At 44.5% G+C, this 27,966-nt stretch overlaps 1 protein-coding gene across 2 annotated transcripts in view; it reads left to right on the forward strand.

Moving 5' to 3' along the window:
- The window catches only part of ADGRD1 (adhesion G protein-coupled receptor D1), a 192,207-nt gene that overhangs the window by 140,188 nt on the left and 24,053 nt on the right, over positions 1–27,966 (forward strand). For both annotated transcript variants that reach the window (XM_063144072.1, XM_063144073.1), the window contains 3 exons: positions 4,868–4,934; positions 6,848–6,914; positions 27,002–27,093. In XM_063144072.1, coding sequence (XP_063000142.1) covers positions 4,868–4,934; positions 6,848–6,914; positions 27,002–27,093 — 226 coding nt within the window. The remainder of the gene's footprint in view (positions 1–4,867; positions 4,935–6,847; positions 6,915–27,001; positions 27,094–27,966) is intronic.

Here is a 27,966-nt window from a genome sequence, read left to right on the forward strand (position 1 = left end):
AGAGAAGATTGAGGGGAGTAAGCCTATGCGGCAGGGTCTTGCTATTTACTGTTTTACTCTGTACAGCACCATGTACATTGATGGTGCTATATAAATAAATAATAATAATAGCACTCTTCAAAGACTTAAAAGGTTGTCACACAGAGGAGGGTCAGGATCTCTTCTCGACCATCCCAGAGTGCAGGACGCAGAATAATGGGCTCAAGTTACAGGAAGCCAGATTGTGGCTGGACACCAGGAAAAACTTCCTGACTGTTAGAGCAGTATGACAATGGAACCAGTTACCTAGGGAGGTTGTGGGCTCTCCCACACTGGAGGCATTCAAGAGTCAGCTGGACAACCATCTGTCAGGGATGCTTTAGGGTGGATTCCTGCACTGAGTGAAGGGTTGGACTTGATGGCCTTCTAGGCCCCTTCCAACTCTACTGTTCTATGATTCTATGACTCCTGAGATGCCTTCCTAAGGGCCATAGTTTTTCTCTGTTAACAAATTTTAAATTCACTCAACGTTGGGAGTTAGTTCTTCAATTAGTTCACTGAAGTTACTCAATCAGCTCAGCAGGTACATCAGTTCAAGTAGTTAATCACACAATTAAATCAGCCTCCAGGTTTGTCCTTTTGATTGTATCAATATATTAATTCCGCAATGAACGAAATTCAGAGTCTTCATAGAAGAGAATTTCCTAGAAGCAATTCAAGGGATTTTTCAATAAACATACTTCCAGCTGGCAGTCAATTAAAACACACACCTGAAAATTTGCATTTAGGAGTGAATTTTTAAAATATATTTTCACTCCAAATAGGGGAAAATACATTTTAAAATATACATTTTGAGAGAGAAACAAAATGTTTTTACAATGTGATTCTATATGTGTTTACTCAATACTCAGTAAGCCCTACTGAGTTCCATGGTGCTTAGGGGTATAAGATTGAAGCTTCAGAAATGATTTTTTTGGGAGAAAATACGTTGGGAATTCTAATTTTGAATCTATATTCAAATGCATATTTGAATACATAACACACATTGTCACATAGGATTATTTTTCAGTTAATAAAGATGTAGTTGCGAGTGGAAGCAGAAGCATAGAATAAAGACATGGACACAAGATCTTAGATTAAACTAGGGCCTCTTTATTAATAATTAGATAGATTCATCCTTCCCTGGATCTGCATGTGAAAGTGCAGGAATTAAGTCCTTGCTTGTCTTATGGGCGAGCCACTCTCCAAAGCAAGGAGTCCAGAAAGCTGGCTCCTTACTTATGTGACACTTTGAAAGTGTGGGGAGACCGCCTTAGGACACCCCTGCCCACAGCCATAATGACAGCGAGTAGGTAAAGACAGGAGGGTCTCCAAAGGGATACCATATCGTGACATGGGAGCCACATAGCCCCTGAGAAGCAGGTCCTCCGGCTATGCCAGTCACCAAAAGGTGCCAGAGTCCTCACTGTCCTTATCTAATATAGCCAACTCCCACACATCCCTGCTGTGAATCAACCTAATTACTTAACCTCTCACATAAGACTTTCAGTATGAAGTAGGCAAAACCCATCAGAACGGTAAAATTCCTACTTAGCACCCCCTCCAAAGGGAGCAACTGGCTAATCCCATACTAGAAGAGGTGTGGGAGCCAAAATTGGAAGAAGATGATGCCTCAGGCAGGCTGACTTTTATAGGCACAGCCCCGCCCTATCTGACGTGGCCTACGTTTCGCGCCACGAGGGGTGCCTCTATTCTGACCCTCCCCCTCACAACAGCCTGCTTCCAGCCCAAACCCTTGGGCTGGGCGAAAACCAGATATTAAAGGGATGGAACCGAAGGGTAGGTGAACATATGTGAACGTGATATGGACTAGAAATAGAGTCATCCATTTCTAGAGTCACCCATCCCTACACTCCAGTAACCTCTTCTACTTAGGGATGTGCAAATCAGTAATTTTTTAAAAAAGATGAGCTCATCAAAGTTCTCCGAACTCCATCTCAACACTCGTTCTGACTCGAGTCCATATGAGATAGTGAGCGTTGTTCTTTTTGTTTTTTCACATGAAAATCTGTGGGGATGACCATGCATATTTCCCCAAATATACACATCAATTGTGTGCATCTTTGAAATGTATGCCTTCTTCCCCCATTGATTAATGCATATTTCTATGCATTTTTTAAAAAAAAAGTAGTCCTAGATAGTCCTTCTACAGCAAGTGCTTTCTCCCAGAATGCACTGCAGTGTGGTTATTCAGCCTTTCCTGGAGATACAATTTCATCCCCACTTCATCCCCTCCCACTTTAAAGTTACCTGTTGCCACCACTCATTTGTGAGAAGATGGCCTCTTCTAGAATGGTAGGACAGGATCATAACCTCAGTTCTTTTTTATTCATGACTTCCCCCATCCCACCATAGGTGACCAAAAGAGATTAACCAGGCACTGATATCTATCTTAACTGGGCACTGATATCTATCTATCTATCTATCTATCTATCTATCTATCTATCTATCATCTATCATCTATCTATCTACAGTATCTATCTATCTATCTATCTATCTATCTATCTATCTATCTATCTATCATCTATCATCTATCTATCTACAGTATCTATCTATCTATCTATCTATCTATCTATCTATCTATCTATCTATCTATCTATCTACAATATCTATCTATCTATCTATCTATCTATCTATCTATCTATCTATCTATCTATCTATCATGCCGTAACTATGCCAACATGTTATCTCCAGGGAGACTTTGCCACTATCACTTTCAGAAGCTATTTTTAGCAGCTTGGATTGGGAGCCATTGACTCCGGAGTGTTATTAAAGGAGATGAGCCCGATATTGCTTTGCTAGGAGCCACCGTCGAGAGCAGAAGCAAAATAGATTACATTTTTCTTTTCTCTCTCTCTGGGAAGTTGGATCAAAGACACAAAATATTGTTATCAACAGTAGCTAAGCTGGAGGTCACCTTTCAGTGGCTGTGGGTCAGGGACACACTTATTGATTAGGCATTCCGGTCAAATTATAATTCCTGTCCAGCTGCAAATATTCCCTTCTGCCTTCACAAGAGAGCAAGAGCCAATTTGCACCATATAGCTGTCCTGGGAATAAGAGTAAAGGTTGTGCTGAAAGTTTGCAAGCAAACCTTTTTGGCATCAAGTGTTTTTTTGGGGGGAGGGATGATACTTCCATTGAGGCTTGCTTTCCCCCCACAATCCCAGGCAATCAGGGATGGTGTTGTGAACATCTTTTGGTGTCACAATGCTGAATAGCCAATCAGATTTTGCCTTGTCATATGTGGTTTTATCCATTACAATGATCCACTAACAATAACTGGACTTAAAATGAAGAGTCAAAATTTGAATTTCAGCCATTTTCTTGGGCATTTTATGCCCTGAACTTTGCCTTCAGCACTTGGACGAGCGATTTATAATTTATTGTCTTAAAAAGAACAACTAATAACAGCAACAATAGGAAGAATAAGAACAATGGAAAATATTTGATTGGTTTGATTAATAACATTCTCCTTTAAAAGGCTTTAAAAAACACAGCTCAAAAATAAAAGTCTGACAGTAATATGTCCACTTCTTAAAGCACTAGCTGCACGTTCAACAAAGTCTTTCTTTGCTTCTAATAACCCCTGCTATTTTCATGTTCTGTATTCTTATACTTCAGTAAATGAATTTTTCACACTTTACCGGGAATCTTCCTTTAGCCTTTGTCAACCCTGATACCGAACATGTGGTGCCATGCACTCAGTGGCTGGCAAACGGTGAGAAAACACACACATCCTTTTCTTCCTAAAAATCTCCATGCTGAACTTCTTATCCACTGTTTTGGTCTTTAAAACATAGATCCAAATGAGAACTCTGTATATGTGAAAGGTAGTTCCCAATGTTCTGTAATGTTCTAGTCTATGCAGGTGAAGGGGGCACAAAGCTGTGCAATTCTAGTAAGTAAGCCCCACTGAATTCACTCCCAGGAAAATGTTTTAAGATTGCAGGTTGTTGTTTATTCGTTCAGTCGCTTCCAACTCTTCGTGACTTCATGGACCAGCCCATGCCAGAGCTTTCTGTCGGCCATCACCACCCCTAGCTCCCCCAAGGTCAAGTCTGTCACCTGCAGAATATCATCCATCCATCTTGCCCTTGGTCTGCCCCTCTTCCTTTTGCCTTCCACTTTCCCTAGCATCAGCATCTCCTCCAGGGTGTCCTGTCTTCTCATTATGTGGCCAAAGTACTTCAGTTTTGCCTTTAATACCATTCCCTCAAGTGAGCAGTCTGGCTTTATTTCCTGGAGTATGGACTGGTTGGATCTTCTTGCAGTCCAAGGCACTCTCAGCATTTTCCTCCAACACCACAGTTCAGAAGCATCTATCTTCCTTCGCTCAGCTTTCCTTATGGTCCAGCTCTCGCAGCCATAGGTTACTACAGGGAACACCATTGCTTTAACTAGGCGGACCTTTGTTGTTAGTGTGGTGTCTCTGCTCTTAACTATTTTATCGAGATTTGTCATTGGTCTCCTCCCAAGAAGTAAACGTCTTCTGATTTCCTGGCTGCAGTCAGCATCTGCAGTAATCTTTGCGCCCAGAAATACAAAGTCTGTCACTGCCTCCACATTTTCTCCCTCTATTTGCCAGTTATCAATCAAGCTGGTTGCCATAATCTTGGTTTTTTTGAGGTTTAACTGCAACCCAGGATTGCAGGGCTAGCTCCTTATCTATCCCAGATGTCATCTACCCCAGACGTCTAAACATCAGAGGGAAAGTGAGAATTTTGTCCCTTGTCCCCATAGCTTACCTGATGATGAGAAAAAGGGAAAGAAAGCAGGATGCAGTATCATTGTTGTTGTAGTGATATTTATCTTTCTGATTTTGCAGGCTGTCCGCTGTTGATCTGCATCATCTCAGTAACATCAGATGTGGACAGCTATGGAGAGGAGAGCAAGTAAGTTCTGAAACAAGGAAGGATTGGTTGGGTGACCTTCCATAGTCGGTCAGCCCATTGAAATCACTCTCCTGGAAGGATGACTGCAAAGCAAGTTCAAACAAGTATCTGGGCGTGGGGAGGGGGGGAGTGAGGGACAGTTGTGTATAAACAGAGTCCTGTTAGATCAGGCCAAAGTCCTCCCTGGTGATCCAGAATCTTCCTTTCCACAGTGGCCAACCAGATGCCCCAATGGGAAGCCAACGCGTGGGACATGGGTGCAATAACACTTTGCCGCTTGTGCTCCCCAACAACTGGTATTTAAAGGCATGCTCCCTCCGATGCTGGAAGTAGCATACAGCCATATCAAGACCAGATGCCAATGAAAGCTTTATCCTCCAGGAATTTGTCTAATCCCCTTTTGAAGCTGTCCGAATCCGTAGCCATCACTGTGTCGTGTGGCTGAGGATTTCCTACATTACTTCTGCGCTGCGTGAGGCAGTGTTTCTTTTGATCTGTCCTGAATCTCCTGCCTATCCAATTATTCAGATCATCTGAACTTCTAGTGTTATAGAAAAAGGAAAGCTTGACTCCATCCATGTCCTCTACCGTACCATACATCATTTTGTCCATCAAATGGACTAATGGTGCTATATAAATAAATAATAATAAAATAATAACCATATGCAAGCCTGTTTTTCTCTGTCTGTCCTATTCAAAAGACAACAACACCTACAACAGTGGCAGGGGAACTCAGGCATGCTGGTAGCCAAATCCGGCTCTCCTAATGTCCCAAACTGGCCCTTGGGGTTTCCCAGGGGGGTCACAACCCTCTCCTTGCCCATACTTCCACCCCCTGGGCACTGGTTGTTCTGTGTTTTTCCAGCTTTTGTCCAGTCCCCCCCCCTCACTCTAAAAGGTTGAAACGATTCTCCTAAAGCTGCTCTTAACAGCAAGAGCTTTAAACTGAAATGTGTTGGTATTTTGGTCACACCTCCTTTTGCCTTTGGTCCTGCCCGCCACTGGAATGTGGCCCCAGGAATTTCTCCTAAATTGACTTTGGTTCTCATACTGAAAGAAGGTGTTCCACCTCTGCTCTACAACCTTAGACTGGGGTGCAATCCCGTTGTGCTGTCCAGCCTACCAGTAGAAGACGAATGGGTGATATAGGTAGAATAACACCTGTGTTTTTTCTTGAATCAGAGTTGCCCTTTAGTTTCTCTTCCTTAATCTGCACCTACATGAATAATTGGAACACTCCTTTCTTCCTCCTCTTTGTTGGATGACAGCCGGAAGAGCAAATCTGGAATTCTTCTCTTGCTGCTAGTGAGAATAATGCTTGGAGCAAGTTGTTCTTTGATGACTGACACGCTACCTGATGCAACTGCCAGAAATGATGAATTACGTGTGTTTCTCTTGGTGTCTTTGCCCCTCCCACCACCTGGGGCAAGTCAGGAGAGGCGATTGCTGCCTTCCATCCGGGATGTGTCAGTCCAGCAAGACGCTACCCAGGACTGCCGTGGTTGAAGGGCAAAACAGTTGGGTTGTGTTAGAATACAACGCCCACCATGTTGTTAGCCATGCTGATGGGGGATGATGGGAGAGATAGTCCAACAGATCTAGAGGAAGGCAGGCTGGGGAAGACAGGAGTATGTGAACCTCTTAACGGCAAGAAGATAATCAGTGGGCCCTATTAGCTATTGGAATAAAAATCTAATCTTTGGCTGCTGTTAAAAGTTAAAAAAAGGAATAGAGGTAGTTTTATTTTGAAAATGTGCCAATCATAGAAAGACAGCAAGTCTCAGAAGCACAAGACATTTTACAGCTTCCACTGATTTCTCCCCACTAACATAAACTGTGCTCTTTGGGGCTTGGCATCTTGCACAACTTTGTGAAACATTTCTCTCTCTCTCTCTCTCTCTCTCTCTCTGCAGCTGCTGGCTTTCGCTGGAGAATGGCGCAATCTGGGCTTTCGTGGCCCCGGCTCTGTTTGTAATTGTGGTACGTGCAGCCTCTCTTCTCCTTCTCCTTCTCCTTCTCCTTCTCCTTCTCCTCCTCCTCCTCCTCCTCCTCCTCCTCCTCCTCCTCCTCCTCCTCCTCCTCCTCTTCCTCTTCTTCTTCCTCTTCCTCCTCCTCCTCCCACCTTCCACCTTTCCCCCAGTACTGGGACTCATATTTGGCAGAGGAACACAGGAAGCTTCTTCTTCTTCTTCTCTTCTTCTTCTTCCTCTTCCTCTTCCTCTTCCTCTTCCTCTTCCTCTTCCTCTTCCTCTTCTTCTTCTTCTTCTTCTTCTTCTTCTTCTTCTTCTTCTTCTTCTTCTTCTCCTCCTCCTCCTCCTCCTTCTCCTCCTCCTCCTCCTCCTCCTCCTCCTCCTCCTCCTCCTCCTCTTCTTCCTCCTCTTCCTCTTCCTCTTCCTCTTCCTCCTCCTCCTCCTCCCACCTTCCACCTTTCCCCCAGTACTGGGACTCATATTTGGTAAGAAAACACAAGAAGTTGCTCCTCCTCCTCCTCCTCCTCCTCCTTCTCCTTCTCCTTCCCCTTCTCCTCCTCCTCCTCCCCCTCCTCTTCCTCTTCCTCCTCCTCCTCCTCTTCCTCTTCCTCTTCCTCCTCCTCCCTTTTCCTCCCCCTCCTCTTCCTCTTCCTCCTCTTCTTCTCCATCTTCATCTTTATCTTCTTTTTTTTAAAAAAAAAAAAGAATACAAGAAGACCAAGGGGGCGTCTAGTCCAGCACTAACTTCCCTATCCCTTGCTGTAACAAGACCAAATACTGCTTGAAGTTAATTTAAGGCTCAGTCTCTCTTGCCCTCATATTCTCCAAGCCCAGGAGTCTATCTTCAATTTGTCATCAAGAAGTGGTACATCCAGACATCCTCTCCTGCATTGCATTGGCCCTGCAAAGCTAAGTTTATCTGATCTGGGCATTGGTGAGAGGCCTGGGCACACTGGTAGAGCACATGCACCACATGGGGAAGGTCCCTGGTTCAATCCCCAGCATCTCCAGTAGGATGGGGTGGGGGAGGGCGGAATCCTGCTTGAAACCCTGGAGGATCACTGGCAGTCAGAATAGAGTATTCTGTGCTGGATGTACCAAAGGTCCGATTCAATAGTAGGGATGTCTGGATCTTGTGAAATATGCCCCACCTGTGCTTCGTAGATTGTGCACTGTCATTCATTCGGGCATCTGTTCACATATGGATTTAATATTCCCCTTAATAATGCAGAAAAATACACAAATAATTCTGTAAGAAAATCCACACCAATTTACATGATTTACATTGGTACATAACATTTAGCGTGTGGTCTCCCATTCCATTCAACATTTCCCCACGTGTATTTACCGGCACGGCATTTGACTTGGCAGAAACATGCATATTTTCCTGCGAATGAATTTGCATAAATTTTGGGAAAGTAAACATAAAATAAAATCCAGAAGTCCGCAGACTCCACACGGCCTGGGGCGGCTGGTCCACAGTGGATCCCACAGGTTGGAGTCTTAGAAATACAGATTCATTTTAATCCGTCTCAGATTTCTCCAGTATCCCAATTCAACATATGCAGCTTCCTGTGTTCCTGTCTCCATAGAGCAAGTGGCTAGAGCCAGTGCGGTGTAGTGGCTAAAGTGTTGGACTGGGAGCTGGGAGATCTGGGTTCTAGTCCCCACTCAGTCATGGAAACCCACTGGGTGACTTTGGGCCAGTCACAGACTCTCAGCCCAGCCTACCTCACAGGGTTGTTGTTGTGAGGATAAAATGGAGAGGATGATGATGATGATGATGATGATGATAATAATATATTTCTTACCTGCCTCTCCACTTGGATCGTGGTGAGAAACAACAGTGAATATAAAACACATTAAAAACTGATTAAAAACACAGCATACATGATTAAAACAACCTTAAAACTTCCTAAAAACATTCTAAAATTCCACTGGATAAGCCTGCCGGAATAGATCAGTCTTTATTGTTTTCTTAAATGCTAAAAGCCTGTGAAGTTGACGAGTTTCTCCAGCAGGCTATTCCACAGTCTGGGAGCAGCAGAAGAGAAGGTCCTCTGGGTAATGGTTGTCAGTAGGGATGTGCTCCGCTCCGATTAGGAGCGTAGAAGCAGTAGCGGATTGGCCTGCTCCGCCTTACCCAGAGGCGGAGTAGGAGCGGACCGCGGACCCCCTAGAAGCAAGGCGAAAAGAAGCGCCCATTTTTCGGAGCTCCGAGTTCAGGCGGAGCGCTCCGGTCGCCATCTTGAAAACATTTCGCCATAGGATTGCATTGCGGCAAATAATCGTGCATAACTACGTTGTTTTTGAAGCTATCATTCTGGAAATTCTTGTGCACAGAGAGTCGTGGATGGGGGTCATTTTGAGACCACTCTCAACTTTCTGCGTTGTCTGGGTCGCGGGCTATATTTTTGTGAAAATCGGGTCAACCGCGCGGCTCAAACTGCGTTTTCGGCTTTTCGCCCATAGGATTGCATTGAGGGAAAGAATCGGGGATAACTGGGGGGGGGGTTTAAGCTATCATTCTGGAAATTCTTGTGCACAGAGAGTCGTGGATGGGGGTCATTTTGAGACCACTCTCAACTTTCTGCATCGTACGGGTCGCGGGCTATATTTTTGTGAAAATCGGGTCAACCGCGCGGCTCAAACTGCGTTTTCGGCTTTTCGCCCATAGGATTGCATTGAGGGAAAGAATCGGGGATAACTGGGGGGGGTTTAAGCTATCGTTCTGAAAATTCTTGTGCACAGAGAGTCGTGGATGGGGGTCATTTTGAGACCACTCTCAACTTTCTGCATCGTACGGGTCGCGGGCTAGACGTTTTTAAAAAATCGGCGGGAAAAATACCTTTTTCAAAGGGCTGAGGGGCAGAGTCAGCTCCCGGTCATGATGATCCCAAAGTTGGAGGAGGGCATAGGCAAAACAGGTAACTTGGGATTCTGGGAAACTTCTCTTTCTTCATCTGAACGGGCTTTTCCCCGTGTTTTTTAACACAGTAGCCCCACCAAATGCACAAACACAACCTGAAATCATATACTAAGCCAAGAATAAGAGATAGAAACACAGCACTGCTCCCCACCCTAACCTTGGGGAACAACTGAATCGATGTGGTGCAAGGGGATGAGCTCCCCTAGGGCATCTCATCGTGGACGTGCCCCCACTCTCTCCTGCACTGGAAGGCCATTAGAGCCTTCCAAAGAGAGTAAAACGGTGGAGCAATGCCTATCATGAGTTGAAGTGAATGGTCACTTTTCAGTGGTGGAGCAATGCCTGTTCTGAGTCGAAGTGAGCGTTTTACTTCTTCTCAGAGCTGTGGCTGTCAGTGTCTTGAACTGGCAGCTACTTCCCCCTCCCCCGGGCACGTCCCCCTATTGCTGGTAAAAGACAGATATAGCCTTTTAAAAAAAGTTCTTCTTGTTGTTTATTGAGCAACACTGCTGCTTTTAATTCCACCCCTCCTTTGTTTATTGATTGATTTATTCCATTTTATATGCATTACTGGCTTATCCTTGGCTCACTTCCTTATGCCCCCAGAAATGCCAGCTGCATGCCTGCCTGCCTTCCCTCCCTCCTCCCCTGCCCACCTCGCAGGGATGTTGTGTGTGGGGTGCCCGATTTTCAAAAATTCGCCAAAAATCAGGGGATGATGGGATTGCTTTGAAACTTGGCATGCGTGTGTATATCCCCATGAGGTGTCATGGTGCCAAACATGAGGTTTCTAACTTGAACAGAAAAAAGTTGTATAATTTTTTAGCTTTCAATGCAAGCCTATGGGGGGGGGGGGAAACGGAGCTCCGGATCTGGATCCGGAGCTCCGGGCGGAGCGGAGCGGAAGTGGGCGGAGCGGGGGCGGGGCGGAGCGGCCCGATCCGGAAAATGGCGGATCTGCAAGTGAAGCGGAGCGGGGGGTCTGTGCACACCCCTAGTTGTCAGCCTACTCTTTGCTGACTGAAGTAGGTTCTTCCCAGAGGACCTGAGTGTGCGGGGCGGATTGTACAGGTGAAGGCAATCCCGCAGATAGCCTGGACCCAAACCATGTGCACCACCTTGGAGGAAAAAAGGTGGGATATAATAATAATAATAATAATAATAATAATAATAATAATAATAATAATTCCAGAATCCCAAGAATATGTCATGTTCAGGACCCCGTCTGTTTTAAACGGGTGCCTGCTCCACATCTCAAGAACACATAGCACAGAAAATACTGCATAATCCATTCCCACAAGCTGTTTTCCAGGGACTCATCCAACCAGCTGCTGCATGCACATTTTTGCCCCCTGCTACATTTTTAAAGCAGTCCCGTCCCCCCCTTTCTCATTTTGTTTACAGTGGGAAGGGGTCTGTACTTTACTTCCACGTTTTCGGAAGCCGGTGCCAAGGCCTTGCAGCTTTAACACTTGATCAAAGGAGAGTAGTTAAAACAGGTCTGTTAGGTCGAGATGGGAGCCCTGGTGCCTCTTTCGGCTGTAATGAATGCAATCTTTCTAGACGGGAGCTGCAGGTTCATGGCTGAGTTACTGATACGTGAATGTATTACAGCGCTTTAATTATACCCTTGCATTAAATTACAGAGGATAGTTGCTTAATCACTTGGATTGCTCAAGGAGGTTGGAAGGGACGGTATGGCGGGGGGGGGGCAGTTGACAAGGAGCTCTCTCCTCCACACAGACGTCTTCAGCGTCCCTTCCATTGATGCTTTTATTGATCAGGCCGCTGCAACACCTGTGATAAGAGATGCTAGCTGTGGGGCTTACCGGCAAATGGACAGATAAACGTATCGATTGAGAATTTACACCTCCATCGGCCAGACCTTGCAAAGGCCTTGTGTGTGTGTGCGTGTGTGTGTGTATTTTGTCCAAATCAGAAAGCAGAAATATAGGATGTATTTCCATGACCCATTTTGTAACAGGGCCTAGTTTATTTGTTTGTTTTCACTTTAGAAGAAGGGTCGTGGTTTCAAAATGCGCCGCACCTCTGTGGGGTTCATAGAATGTTAGCAGGGCAGCAAGCAAATGAACTGTTGCCAATAGAGCTAAAGAAACATTAAAATTATGCAGGAGAAAATAAGAAGATCCCTACTGGATCAGTGCTGAGGGATGATGAAAGTTGCAGAACAACATCTGGAGAGCCACATTTATTTATTTTATTCATTACATTTATATTATATTATTATTATTATTATTATTATTATTATTATTATTATTATTATTTATTTATATAGCACCATCAATGTACATGGTGCTGTACAGAGTAAAACAGTAAATCGCAAGACCCTGCCGCATAGGCTTACAATCTATCACCTTTTTCCCTCCAAGGTGGCATACATAACCCTCCTCCTCCTCTCCATGTTATCCTCACAACAACAACCCTGTGAGGTAGGTTGGGCTGAGAGTCTGTGACTGGCCCAAAGTCACCCAGTGAGCTTCCATGGGCTGAGTCGGGACTAGAACTCGGATCTCCTGACTCCCAGTCCAACACCTTAGCCACTACACCACACTGGCTCTCATGTTCCTCATCCTTGGTTTAAGGTGTCACAATATCCTTTTGCAGGTAACATTGGGGGGGGGGATCTACACTACTGCTTTTAAAGCGCTTTAAAGTGCTTTAAAGCACTTTGAAAATGTTTTGAAACCTGTATATGCAGTGTGTCCTGGGCCCCAACAGTTGTCAAAACTGTTATAAAGTGCTTTAAAGCAGTAGTGTAGATTCCCCCCCTCTGTATGCCATGTACATAAGCTGTTGTATTCTTCTTTTCTTAAGAACTTTGCTTTTGTTTTCTTAAGAACTTTGCTTTTATGGCTTCTCCCCCTCCCCTCTCTCCATATAGGGTATTTGGAGAAGTTTTTAAAGTGGTGTAAGTGATGATTAATAATGGAGTGATTAATATATATATATATATATATATATATATATATATATATAATTCAAATGCCGTTTCATTGATTTGGCACTTTCTCCATCTTGCTTAAACTCCTCTACAGAGAATTTAAGGCAATTAGCAACATCCCTTCAGGCTAATGCCCCAGAACGTTATTGATTGCAAAGCAACGCAGAGTTGAACACTGACTTTGCTAGACTCGGGGCTGTAAATCACAAGCCCGTAAGCCCCGATGCTTTATTGAATATCTCTACGTCCTGTGAAAGCAAATTATTCCTGGGGCAGAATTCGATGCTTTGCAAGTAGGCCCAGGTCACCACCAGAGTTGCAAAACATTTGGTTGGATCCAGAGTTGGTGGGGTTTAGCCGACTTCCCTTCTCTGCTTGCCAGCCCTCTTCCTCCGTCCTCTGCTCTGGGGGGTTGTGGTAGGCTCTCTGCACGATTGCAAACTCTGATTTTTCAGGGTTCGGAATTGCATGGAGATCCTCCATGGATACAGGTAGGGATGGACAGGCTCACTCATGTCAGGCTGTGTTGGGCACCTGCCAATTTATTTATTTATTTATTACATTTTTATACCGCCCAATAGCTGAAAGCTCTCTGGGCGGTTCACAAAAATTAAAAACATAATGAAACAACCAACAGTCTAAAAACACAAATACAAAATACAGTATAAAAGGCACCACCAGGACAAAACCACGCAGCAAAAATTGATCTAAGATTAAAGTACAGAGTTAGGTTGACTCACTGAAGGAGGGAGACCATTGAGGGTGTCTTCCCCATGGTTCTCACAAACTTGGAGCCAGCATTGCAGGAGCTTCTCCATGTGCCACCAGTCACTGGATCCAAATGGAGGGAGACTGTGTACAGTGTAACACTTCCTCTACCCATGGAAGTCTTCTGAAGAGAAATATGAGCTGCGTCTTGACTTCAGTGTGCACCTTTAGTTTCCAGAGACTGGGGAAATTTGAAAACCACTGATGTGAACTATGCAATGGACCTAGGGCAGAGACCGAGAACATAGGACAGTCCTGGATTGGAAGGGCTGCCAGAGACCTGTCCTCTATTTCAAAGGTGTCCTCTATTTGAAGGGCTGGCCAGTCAAATCTGACATAATGACACAGACCCCTTAGAAGGAAGAGCTGGGACTCCAAGTTGCCCATCGGCTGCAAATGGGCACGAGACGGAGCAAGGCACACAAGTTACCTGGGCAGGGTCTACTCACTACGTTAAAATGGATTATAACAGTTGCGAGTGTAAGCGGAAGCATGGAATAAGACATGGACACAAGAGCTTGGGTTAACTAGGGCTTCTTTTTTTATAATAAATAGAATCCCTCCCTCCCTGGATCTCCACATGAAAGTGCGGGCGTTAATTCCTTATCTCAGGCCACCTTGATGGCTTAAGGGCGAGCCACTCTCTAAAGCAAGGAGTCAGGAATTCTGGCTTCTTGCTCATGTGACACTTTCGAAGTGTGGGGAGACTGTCCCTACGACACCCCCGCCCACTGCCATAATGACAGCAAGTAGGTGAAGATAGGGTCTACAAAGGGATACCATTTCCTGACACATGAGCCATACAGACCCCGAGGAGCAGGTCCTCCGGATATGCCGATCACCAGAGTGCTCACCGTCCCTATCTAATACAGTCAATTCCCGCACATTTCCTGCCACGAATTAACCTAATTATACACCCTTCCACAATAACACCACCAGTATGAAGTAGGTAAAAACCCCGAATGGAAAAAAAAAATCCTACTTAGCCCTCCCTCCAAAGGGAGCAACTGGCTAATCCCATAATAGGAACAGGGCGGCAGGATGGGAGCTGAAAACGGAAGTGGCTGAGCCCAGGACACACTCCCTATACAGTTTTCAAAACATCTTCAAAGTGCTTTATCCTACTTGGTGTAGATCTGGCCCTGGTCACAGTCTTCTACACTGGGGTGAGATGTACTGTATTTCTATTACACGATAATACTGATTTCTAAACTTGCAGCTATACGTAGAAATCAGCACATGCAAATTTATGCAAATTATTGGGGGGGGCTTTTTGTGTGTGTGCGATGCACATCCCGTGTTTTGGTGACTGACGAGTGGCCAACCTAAGTGGTTCTCATTTTTAGTCAGAAAATGACGTCTTTTCAGGGGCGGGGAGAATGAAAAATGCAGTCACAGCACCTGATATTTTACAGCCAAGTTAAGATGACTTTTGGCAAAAGTTTTCTTTTTCTTTCTTTCTTTTTAAAATCAGCCATATGCTACTGTGGTGTATTCCCACATTATATATAGGCAGAATTAAGGAAATTCTACTGAAAATTCCAGCATCTGGTTAATGTGCAGCGTTAGTTGCATTTGAATAGATTGGAGCTTATTAAGAGCTTGGAGGTGGGGGAGCAAAGTTTGATGGCTCTCACATAGATTGTGTTTGCTTCTAAACTGCGACATTCTCAGGTTTTTCATAAATTCTGCGCCTGTTTGTTTGTTTGCTCATGCATAAGGTAGGGTGACCATATGAAAAGGAGGACAGGGCTCCTGTATCTTTAACAGTTGTATAGACAAGGACATTTCAGCAGGTGTCATTTGTATATATGGGGAACCTGGTGAAAATTCCTCTTCATCACAACAGTTAAAGGTGCAGGAGCTATACTAGAGTGACCAGTTTTAAAAGAGGGCAGGGCACCTGCAGCTTTAAATGTTGTAATGAAGAGGAAATTTCAGCAGGTTCTCCATATATACAAATGACACCTGCTGAAATTCCTTTTTCAATACAACTGTTAAAGATACAGGAGCCCGGTCCTCCTTTCCACAGGGTCACCCTTCATAAGGGCCAAACTAGACAGGACACCATTCATGCAATTTACAACTCGTGTGATTAGGATCTGCATAAATGTTTCTTTAAGGAAATAGCAGGCATGGGTCCAGATTGAGAGTGGGGGAGAACTTTTACCCTTTGCTCCATCACACTCTTCATGCAGGTGAACACACCACCACCACTCCAGTCCTGATCCAGACCACCCTCCCCGCCTTGCTTGCAATGTACTTTTCAAAGCAACACCAACCAGCCGAATCGCTAAGTGCATGAATGGTGTTCCATCAAGTCTGGCCCATAAATGGCTTATTTCTCATGCAAATCAAAATGATGGGGCTGTTGCCACAAAACCCCGTGTTGTCTTTCTTGCATGAAATTTCAATTTGCTGTTCTACCAGAGGCCTTGGCGGAGGGCCTCTTTGATTTCATGGGCCATATTGCAAGGATGACCTTAAAGAAGGATGGCTTGCTTGGCTATGTAACTGCAGCATGACGCATAGCTGTGAATCAAAGAGATATAGATGGAAACTTCCTAAGCAGTCTGTGAGCAAATAAAGAGGGGTGGGCACACGAGAAGCATTGTGGCCCAGAGAAGAAAGCTCTTGCAGTCAGATTGATCTTCTGAAATTGCCAATTGCCTATTTCTATCATTAATCTGGAATAGTTATATAATAATAATAATAATAATAATAATAATAATAATAATAATAATAATTTATTTCTTACCTGCCTCTCCACTTGGTCGAGGCGGGGATCAACAGTGAATATAAAACACATTAAAAACTGATTAAAACATAGCATACATGATTAAAATATCCTAAAAGCATTCTAAAAACATTCTAAAAATTCACTGAATAGGCCTGCCGGAATAGATCAGTCTTTTCAATATCCCCCCCTCCAGCGGGTTCTGGCTGCAATTCACGCAAATTGCTCGGAAATACATCCAAATTGCTGAACCTGTGAAGAAAATGCTCAAAAAGAAGTTCATAGATTTCTGGGGAAAGTCCACAGCTTCGCTCACAAACCCCAGGGTGGGTTGTGGTTAGAGTGTTGCACTGGGATTCGGGAGATCTGGTTTCTTGTCCCCACTTTGCCATAAAACTGAATCATAGAATCATAGAATAGCAGAGTTGGAAGGGGCCTACAAGGCCATTGAGCCCAACCCCGTGCTCAGTGCAGGAATCCACCCTAAAGCATCCCTGACAGATGGTTGTCCAGCTTCCTCTTGAAGGCCTCTAGTGTGGGAGAGCCCACAACCTCCCTAGGTAACTGATTCCATTGTCTTACTGCTCTAACAGTCAGGGAGGTTTTCCTGATGTCCAGCTGGAATCTGGCTTCCTTTAACTTGAGCCTGTTATTCCGTGTCCTGCACTCTAGGAGGATCGAGAAGAGATCCTGGCCCTCCTCTGTGTGACAATCTTTGTCACACAGGTTAATGGGTGACTTGTTGGGTCAAGCACTGACTCTCTGCCCAACCTACCTCACAGGGTTGTTGTTGTGAGGAAGATTATGTGTGCTGCCTTGGGTTCCTTGGAGGAAAAAAAGTGGGATATAAATGCAATCAAGGAAATGAGTTGTCCATGCTGCAGAACTCTTCCAAGTCCTAAAAGAGCCAGATTTCCCAGTGACAGACATCTTTCTTGCCGCTGTCCCATCTAGCTCCATTGATGAAAATGCCAGCTGCGTGGAAGCCCATGAGTCTGCTTAACGATTTCCTATGTGACCTCGCCATGGACCCCCGCAGCCACAAAGACTTGGGATGGCAAGTGTCTCTGTTAATAATGTCCGGATGGGAGTTAAATGAACTCCCACTACTAGTGTGTGCATTAAAGAAACAAAGGGGGGGGGGAATACAACATTGCGTATTTCAAAGACGAGGCATGGGAATCAAGTGGGATATGGGGAAGGGTTTGCGTTTTCAAGAGTTGGCTCCATTGATTTCAATTAGGTTAATGAAGATTCATTCTTCGCCCCACCTGCCTTGACCAAAAGAGGGAAGGAAAGCCCAGCTTTTCTGCAGGGAGAGCAGCGCCACCCATTTATCAAATATTTACCAGGCAGCTCTAGGTGTACAGCAGCAGAAAGAGGGGAGAGAGCAGAAATCAGTGATAGAACACATGTTTTGCAAGCAAGAGATCAAAGGTTAGGGATGTTGCTGGTGTCCGACTGAGTCTTGGAGTCCAACGGACCTCCCTCCCATCAGACCCAGTTGGGTGCTGTAGTACATTTGCAGACCAGCACTCTGAGCACCTGCTTGGGAGCTGTCTGCCCTCACCTGGAGCTTCCATTGTGTGTGACAATGGAAGCTCCAGAAGTTATGTATTCCCCCTCTTGTGTAAATGGTGGCCATAAAGGCCCCATTTACACAAGAGTAAACACTCCATTTGTTCCTTTATTCTGCCTAAATGGGGCCTTTACAGCTGCCATTTACGCAAGGGGGAATAGGGTGACCCTATGGAAAGGAGGACCGGGCTCCTGTACCTTTAACAGTTGTGTAGAGAAAGGAATTTCAGCAGGTGTCCTTGGTATGCATGCAGCACTTGGCGAAATGCCCTTTTCATCACAACAGTTAAAGCTGCAGGAGCTATACTAGAGTGACCAGATAAAAAAGAGGACAGAGCTCCTGCATCTGTAACTTTTGTGATGAAGAAGGAATTTCACTAGGTGCTGCATGCATACAAATGACACTTGCTGGAATTCCCTTTTCTATTCAACTGTTAAAGATACAGGAGCCCTGTCCTCCTTTCCATATGGACACCCTAGGGGGGGGGGAATGCTTGACAAATGGTGGGGGCAGCACAGAACTCCTCCCCGCCAGCTTTGAAGTCCTCATGGGCTCTTCTTCTTTGCTAGAAAAAAAACTGTGCCAGATTTGCTTTCCTTATCAGAGTCTCTCCTGTTAAAATGCATAAAGAATTTTTCTTTTCTTGACAAAGCATGTGACTTATGTGAAACCTGAATTGTTTTTATTAGCTATATTGTTTTGATCTGAGTAAACTACAGTTTAGTTTGCCAGCTCCTGGTGTGCCAACAATCCTGGATTCATGTGTAATTACACTGCAGAAATAACAGCAGTAACCACAGGAAGCATGTCTTCAAAATGTGGCAATCGGCATGGCATAACAATTCCAAAATCAAAATGTTTATCCCCATTGCTCAAACACCCTAATGCACAAGAGCTCTGCTTGTGCTCACATCTACACAATTAGACCATAATTTCTCCTTGGCGTCATGGTTATTATATTTGGAGAATTTTTTTAAAAAAATATATAATGAGTGTTTCATCAGCCATTCATTTCGCCCCCATTCAAATTGTCAACAGGGTATTTACGTATGTCAAATATCAGGGAGGCAGGAGGGAAAGGCCGCGTCAATGGAACAACTTGGTGGATATTTCTTAGATTTATTTTATATTGTAAGTGGAATAGATTCTTTGCTTCAGCTGGCTAGAATGTTAATAAAGCTATTCATACCTAATCTGTTTACTCAAGCTAGTTGTGCGTACCATTATTTGCTGTATCTGCCTTGAAGCTACTTTGTTATGACTTCCCATTCACAACATTTGTACATTCAGGGCTGGATCACAGCTGCTTGTACGCCATTGGGAGAGTCAGGCATGGGGAACATTTTACAACCCAGTTATTGAGTTTTATTTCAGAGAAGCTCTCAGAGGCCACATCCCAGAGTTGGTCAGGGTCAAAGGGGTTGAAGCCAAAATACCAAAACACAAGCATATTGCAGCTTCAAGTTCTTACCGCCAGGATCTTAGCCTTAGGAGAGGCATAATGGAGAGAATACAGGAAGCCAGATTATGGCTGGACATCAGGAAAGGCTTCTTGACTGTTAGAGCAGTACGACAATGGAACCCATGACCTAGGAAGGTTGTGGGCTCTCCCACACTAGAGGTCTTCAAGAGGCAGCTGGACAACCATCTGTCAGGGATGCTTTAAGGTGGATTCCTGCACTGATTGGGGGGTTGGACTCGATGGCCTTATAGGCCCCTTCCAACTCTACTATTCTATGATTCTATATCAAACTTTTCGAATGGGGACAAAAACTGGACAAAAGCCAGAAAAAATCACCAAATGATCCATGGCCAGAGGAAGGGATTGTGGTCCTCTGGACTTGGGAACTTCAAGCCTGAAGTTTCTTACCCCTGCCATAGTTAGGAGTGATGAAAATGGGCTGCGTTCCCTGTCGCCTTTCCTCTTTCGCCATGGACGCAAGTGGTTCATGTTGTTAACTATGGTTTGTTTCAAACCCTGGTTTATCAAACTGGCTTATTGAAATACGCTGTCAGTAACGTTAAACACAACTTAGAGATTCAGGACAAAAAAAAGGAAGCCCTTCTTCACACAGTGTTTAGTTAAATTATGGAATTCACTACTGCAAGATGTAGTGATGGCCACCAATTTGGATGGCTTTAAAAGGGGGTTGGAGAAATTCCTGGAGGAGAAGGCTCTCCATGGCTACTAGCCCTGATGGTTGTGTGCTGTCTCCAGTATTCAAGGCAATAAGCTTGTGTGCACCAATTGCTGGGGAACATGGGTGGGAGGGTGCTGTTGCACCATGTCCTGCTTTGTTGGTCCCTCACCAACAGCTGGTTGGACACTGTGTGAACACAGTGCTAGGCTAGATGGACTCTTGGTCTGATCCAGCATGTTCTTATGTTCTTATCCAAATATAGCCATACTTAGAGTAGACCCATTGAAGTCAATGGGACTTGAGTTAGTCACAACTAACTAAGGAGCTATGAGGATTTAGTTTCAGTTCATTTTTGATCAAGATTTACTCAGTTCACACCTTCCGAACTGAACACAGACTCAGACACCAGCTGCAGTCGAAGTCTATACTTTTCCGAGCTTGCAGAATGATTTGCGAACCCCCCAAGAAGTGTTCTACAACATGCGTACATTTGAAAATGTGCATGAAAAAATCTGTACATTTGAAAAATGCACACAGATAAGCTTTAGTCAATGAGAGAACAACGCGGACATTTCAAAGGTGTGCCCAATTGATGCATAAATTTGGAAAATGCAGGAAAATACAGATGTTCATTTGGAAAACTTCAGCAAGCTTACATTTTGCCAATTCGCAAAATGTCCCTACAACTAATGGAAGTACCATTGATTTCAATGGGTCTATTTTAAGTTTGTCTGGATCTGGATCCAAGGCATAATTTCAATCTTGATAAATATAGTTTTTCCTTGAAGTACGTTTAGATTTGTTGGCCTGCCAAAACGTACTTGCTGCTTTGTGGTTGTAAGTCATCTTTTATGTGTATTTGGTTGACTTATTTTATTTTATTTTATTTATTTATATTGATTCATGCTAAACAAGTAGGATCTACAACTAAAGCCATCTTTGTTGAGGGCTGATATTCAGGATTCTAGTCACTCTGCTCCATCCCCCTTCTTCCCCCAATTTTCCATTCCTTCCCACAACGAGTAATCAGCAATCTGTCATGACTGAGCTTTCTCAACCATCATTGGGCAACAGTTCACCCCACTTTACATATAGGGATTTTTCTCTCTTAAAAATGCTTTATTTTGGTTTAGTTTTTAGTTTTGAAGACCTTGACCTTTCCCCAAGCCTGCTGATGCCTCCCTCTTACAAGTGGGTAGTGCCATTTTGACCACAAAAGGGGCGGCATGCATGCACAGCCCGAACATTGGAAATAGAGAGGAAGTTCTTTTGAGTTGTATATACAGGCCATAGCTAGACAGGGCTTTATCCCGGGGTGGTCCCCGGGATCGTCCCTATGCATCCACATGATGCACAGGGGATCCTGGGATCAGTGAGGGATGATCTTTCTCTTACCCGGGATATCGCCCTCCCCTTTGCTCCCAGTTTTTCCACAGTCCTGGGCTGAGCCCGAGACCGTGGAACGTGTGGCCAGGTGCCGTTGGTTGACCCGGCTCTGTGCGATTCCTTGCAAGGAGCCGGGAGCCGCGCACTCCTCAGGAGCACTGCGTCCATTGGGGGTGAGGTGGGGTGAGTGGGGAAAAGAATTTAAATTTTAAAAATGCTTACTGTTTGCGCACAAGCGTTTGTGCGCTGCTGGCCCCCTAAGGAAAAAAAATGGTGGGCTCGACGCCTCTCCTTCTGAGGTCATCACATGTCGCGTGTAAACAGAGGAGGGATCTCGCGTTAAGCACAACATGAGATCTTCCCTCCTCCGTCGCGGGATAACAGGTAGATCTAGCTAAGGCCACAGATAGCTGTCGAATTCCATAAGCTTTGTATGTCCTGTACTACATTTTTGGAAAAGGAAAAGAAAGTGTGGAAACCTATAAAAGATGAATGACAGATGTGGGTCCCTAATGCTCAGGTGTGAAGCAATTGCTCACTCATGGCTCCAGGGTGAATTTCTATGCATGGGTGTTTAAAGCTGTGCTTCCGCCCCTTGTTCTCTGCATGCGGTCTGTGGTGGAACACTGAAGTAACCCTAGCATATGCAGTCTAGGGAATGCAGTCTGGTGCCCTGGGTGCCCTGAAGGTTTTTTTTAGCATCATCTGGAATTGCTCCCATTATAATACCGTTAGATGGCAAGTGCTGTGAAACATATCCTATAGACAGTGTACATTTAAATGCAGCATAATTGGCAGCCATGAGCAAATTTGAAAGTACTGGCTGAAGAATTGGGGTGGAGAGGGAATAAGCTTTTCCAACTAATTATAGAGATTAAATGCCAGGATTCCAGTAAAATAATAGCAACAGTCTATTATCCAACTTCCTTTGGATGGCTGAATGATGAAGATGTTTGTTTGCAAATTTGTATTCAATGGAAAAGCTGTTAGATATTCCCTCCCACCCCTGGAAAGCTAATAGGCTTTGCCGCTGAGAAAGAGCTGGCATTCTAATCTTGATGCTTAATGACCAAGGCTGCTATTCCTCATTCAACAGTCAGATTGGGGCTCCATTAGAGCTATTCTAGGCCGGGCTTCCACAATAGGGTTCCCCTCCAGATGTTTTGGACTCCAACTCCCATCAGCCTCAGCTACTGTGGGCAATGGTCAGAGAGGATGGTGTAGAGAGTATTGCCTGTGTGGATTTCAACCTGCACTGGTCATGTAATTAAAGTAAAGCCTTTACCCTTGTGTTAATGGGCCTTTATGACCTCCATTGACACAGCAAATGGCGCACAGACCCCTTGCTTTAATGGCAGCCACCAGGGAAGGCAGTTGCTGAGGCTCACAGGGACCTTGTGAGTGCTCAAGTGCATGCCCACCCTTCCACTGAGTGTGCAGATGGGTCTGTAGACACCCAACCTGGTTGGGCACTCAGGACATCCCTATGCAACCCAGAAAAACACGAGCTCCTTGAAAACCTCTCAATTCCACCTGAAACGCTGTTCCACCAAGGGTGAGCTATTCCACCTGCTTCCCCCCCACCACCACCACCTGGAGACTTTAAAAGCAAGGCTGGAGCTGAAGTTTGGGAGGTGCTGCTTTAGGGGGAGAAATATTCCAACCAAGTTATTCCCCCCACACCCCTTACCTGCTCTGTTTTGCTGTAAACTTGTATTTAGTATACTTTTGAATATTATTGTGATATTGTGGATTGTATATTAAAATATTGTTGTAGTTTTAATTTTTGTAAACCGCCCAGAGAGCTTCGACTACTGGGCGGTATAAAAATGCAATAAATGAAATGAATGAAATTAAAAGCTTGCTCTGTCTTGCGCGCACATCAGCTTGTGATCATCATTTTGCTTTCCTATTTGCAGTTCAGTATGGGTTCATACAATTCCAAAGGTTAATACTTCTCAAAGTAACTAGCTTTTTAATATATATATTTTAAGGATTAGAGCAAGGTTCCCAAACCATTTTTTGTGTGCGTGTGTGTGTTGTGGGGCACATTTAGAATTTAAAGAGTGTTGCGGGTAGTCATGGCACATTATGTATTTGACTGTCCATTGTGGCACAGAGTGGTAAAGCAGCAGTTTCTGCAGCTGAAACTCTCTCCACGGCCTGAGTTCGATCCCAGCGGAAGCTGGTTTCAGGCAGCCGGCTCAGGTTGACTCAGCCTTCCATCCTCCTGAGGTCAGTAAAATGAGTACCCAGTTAGCTGGGGGAAAGGTAATAAAGGCCGGGGAAGGCAACGGCAAACCACCCCGCTATAAGGCCTGCCAAGAAAACATCAGCGAAAGCTGGCGTCCCTCCAAGAGAAGTTCCTTTCCTTTCCAAGAAAAAGTTATTCAGACCCTCTTTTGAAGGAAGTGAAATATAGAGCTGTTAAGGAGAAATTGAGATATTTGTTACTGTATATTCAACCAACCCCCTACATGATACAGGGGGTTGCTCTATCTGCAGTGAAAGCTACTAGATGTAGAACAAAGTTCTACAAATTGGTGTGAAGTGTTATAAAGATTCAGAGATATGAATACAATGTGACTGAGGGGTTACTAAAGGTTTTGTATGTTTGTTGCTCACCCACCTTACCATCATTTCAGCTAAGAATCGTTCTGTATTACGTAGTTCTGTTGTTTTAACCTTACGTGAAACTTTTGGTATTGTGTAACAGTATTGTAAAATTTTAAGTTTGTATGTGTTGACATGATCTGTGGATTGAGCAATAAACTTTTGTAGGAGAGCCTTGGGTGCTTTCAGCAATGAGCACCATGGTAGTGGGCTTGGCCATTCATAAAATGGCTGCCCCGGTGGGTACGGCCTGTCAAACAACACTCCTTTTCCAGAAGGCAAATGGGTGAAAATAAAAGAGAAGTCAGTTGCTGAAGAACCTAAAGACAAGAGACTTGCCCACTTCCCAGGGAATAGCAGGAGCATATGATGGAGGTTCTGGCTCTGATACAGAGAGGCAATTCTTACTTTCTTTGACTCTCTGCTGCTCCAACATGCCACAGCTGTTATGTAACATTAATTCAGGCAAAGTCAATGTTTTCTCTTGTTCTTTCTTTTTCTTTTACTGTCTTTAGCTTTTGAAAAGTTGGGGGCTTTCTTGACAGCCAGTGCACCTTTTGATCAGTCTCCTTTAAGTGGTAAAGGTTTGGGTTTTTTTGTGTGAAAAATATATATTATTCCTCACCTGTGACTCTAGAGATCTTGGCAACTGCTCATTTTGTACCATCTCTCATTGTCAAGTCTTTTCAAGATGCCTTGAATTTCTGTCGAGTTTCTTTTCAATGTTCGGCTGCTTCTGTCAGGCCCCTTAACTTCAATTGTAGCAAAGCTTTTGCGAGACCCTGCCACGACACAGGCTCTTGACCACAGGCCTGTCCGCGGACACTCCCTGCTCAAGCTAAGCGCCACCACTTTATGAGCCTGAGGTGAGGGACAAACACCACCTTTCTACAAACTATGTGGAGAAAGGGGTTAAACAGGAATAATTTCAGGAATAAAATAATGCGCTGTGAATTATATGTGCTGATGGTGAATTAATGTCAGAACAGGTGTTATAGGTATATAACTGCAGGTGATAAATGCCAAGGGGACACGTGGGATTTTTGTGGTAGTAAAACAAACAGAATAAAAATTTATTTCAATGTTCACAAACTTTGTTTTATAATAAAACTTTTCAGAGCCTTGTTAAAACCTCTCATCCAATCCTTTCTCTCTTCTCATACATGCTTTCCTTTCTCCCACACCTTCACTCTGGAACTTTCTTTATTATCAGGATTGTTTAATATACACCAACTGACTATCTGTACCCTACACTCAAAAGACAACCCTCTTTACCCTGATCCTCTAATTCTCCCCTCAAACCAAAGTACTTTAAAAACACACACACACACACCCCTTTATCCGCTCAGTCATTCCCTTATATATCCACCTCCCCACTCCTAAGATATTCAGTCTCCACCCACTCAGGTCAACATTCTAAACACAATAGACTTACAAATCTTAGACATACATTAGGGAACTGACTTGTGGGGTGTAACGCCACAGAACCCCTCCCTCTTTTCCCCATTTCAAAATGATCTCATGTCCTATTGGCACCAGAAAGGATCTTCTTGGGTTTGCAGCTGGAAGTCTGTGAGATTTTTCACTGATGAAGATACCAGCAGAAATATTCTCCACAAGCAGTCTACGGCTTGGGTACACTCAGGAATGCAAAGGGTGTCCAGGGTCACTTTTAACTGTAGGGCGTTTTAGGTTTTACTCTGAGGTGGGCCAAAGATATTTCATATTGGATGGAAAAATTCACAGCAAATGTAAAGCATCCTTGCAAATAAGTTACTAGTTCACTAAAAAAAAGAAAGAAGTGTTGCTATCCTGCTGGTGTCTGGCAGCACAGTGATGGAGAGCAATGAAGGAGGCAAGACAATAATGAGATGACACAGTATGGATTAAAAATTGGGACACGTTTCTTAAATTTGCTCAGCAAAGGGGGATCCCTGGGTGGCTAGCTGGTCAATGTAATTGGATGAATTTGCCTGCTAGATGTCGATTACAGAATTGGAACCTCTCAGGATTTCCCCATTTGGAGATGGGGGGACATCCCTGGTTACGTCCCCTGGGCTGCAAAACACCTGATATGCAAGAGGAGACAGACCCAGAGACAATCCTTATTCCCCCACTGGGGACACAAAACCCTCAACAGGAGGCCCTGATGCGTCATCTGTCACCACTACCAATGCCTCAGAATGATCACCATCCCTATCCAGACAAAGATAGCCCACCCAAACCAATCTACCTAGGGGAACGTGACCAACTGAACCAAAAGAAAGCCCACCAAATCAACCTAAGGCACTCCCACCCCACTTACAGTGTGAAGCAGGCGAAAAGACGTGAGTCAAACAATTGGACTGTGTGCCAAATATTTCTTCTCGGCCCTTGGAAGAGTAACCAGTTGAACCCCAAACTGCATAAAGGGAGGAAGGGAAGGAGCCACACTTCCAAGAGGACAGGAGGAGGGCCCCCCAAAGGCTAACATCACCCCAAATTCTCCTCCTCCTGCCGGTGGTGCCACCAATCCAGAAGTAGGGTAGGACATTTCTATGCAGGGTGTTGGGAGCCCACTTCCTTCTATGCTGAGCACAGCAAAGGGATGGAAAACTCCCTCCTTCCCTCTTCAGACAGGCCATTTAGTCACCTACAGGGACTTTTATGCATCTCCGCACAGTGCCTGGTTGTCCATGCCGCTCAGGTGAGGGCTTACATGCAATGCTGGTTTAAAGGTCTGGACTGGAATGTATTTGAGCTTAAAGTGTAAAAAAAATGCAGAGTATTTTAAGAGTGGTTTGGGCTGGTTACTTTTTTAATACCTCATAGTATCTGAGGTAGAGGTACTCCTGAGGAACAGTCACACAATGCTTGATATGTTGTTTTTTGTAGGGAAGGACAGCAACTAACCTGTATGCAGGTTTTGAGATAGGACAATACCCTCTGCACAAGGGAAGGGCAAACCTCCTAAATCCACTCTCCCTTCCTTTTGTCCTCTAGGTCAACATCTGCATCCTCGTTGCAGTCACCAGAGTCATCTCGAGGATAAGCGCCGACAACTATAAAGTGCGTGGTGATGCCAATGTGTTCAAGTAAGTTCTTCTTATTTTCAGTAGCTGAGAACTCCAAGGGACTCTGGATGTCTGACAGCTGCTCTGTGGGGCTTTGGATAGGGTAGCTAAGGCAGAATCCAAAAGGGTGAGATACATAAATGTGAACTGATTGTGTTTTTGGGGAAGTAACTTGACCTCATGGTTGCATCAAACAAAAAGGAACAGAGTAGTAAAAGAGTAAAAGTCAAAATGGAGGCCCACATCTTGGTTCATTGCTGAACTGATCCGAATTTGGTGATCCCCCCCACCCCGGGACAGCTCTTCAAAGAAGTGTCAAGGAAGGAATGGGGAAAGGGCTCTTTTGCTTGAGTGGGTGGGTGGGTGCTTTGGATACCTCCCATGAGACTTCCCATGAAGGCAGGCCTTTGCCACCTATCCTAATTTCTTTGGGAACAACGCTTAAACACAGGGCCGTAGCAAAGCAACAAAGGCATGTAAGCCTGAGCTGAACATTCTCTTTGGAGGACTTTTGGTTTGAACGTCATGGGGGGTGGATTTGGTCAGAACCTGTTGGCCAGAGGGAGTCTTCCTGGTGACTTCTACTTAAGGCTGCCTCCCCCTCTCAAAATCAAAAATAATGGCCACCAGGTGGTAGCCACCCAGAATTGCTCCAGTAGTCAATTTCACACACACCCCATGCTTGAATTTTGCCTTCCTCTCTCCAAATCCCTTGAAATGCTGCCCTCTCACCACCCATGAATGGGGCTGTGAAATTGGAATGGAAGGGAGAGGCATGTCAGCTTTGCCCTACATGTTCCTATAACTTCATTAATCCCTCTGTTACCAACTTCTCCTGTTTTTACTAGGCCGCTGTCACTAAAGTGTTTGAGTTATTTCTGGTGTCAATAATGT

This window comes from Elgaria multicarinata, chromosome 18 (genome assembly GCF_023053635.1).
Source record: "Elgaria multicarinata webbii isolate HBS135686 ecotype San Diego chromosome 18, rElgMul1.1.pri, whole genome shotgun sequence".
Classification (NCBI taxonomy): Eukaryota; Metazoa; Chordata; class Lepidosauria; order Squamata; family Anguidae; genus Elgaria; species Elgaria multicarinata.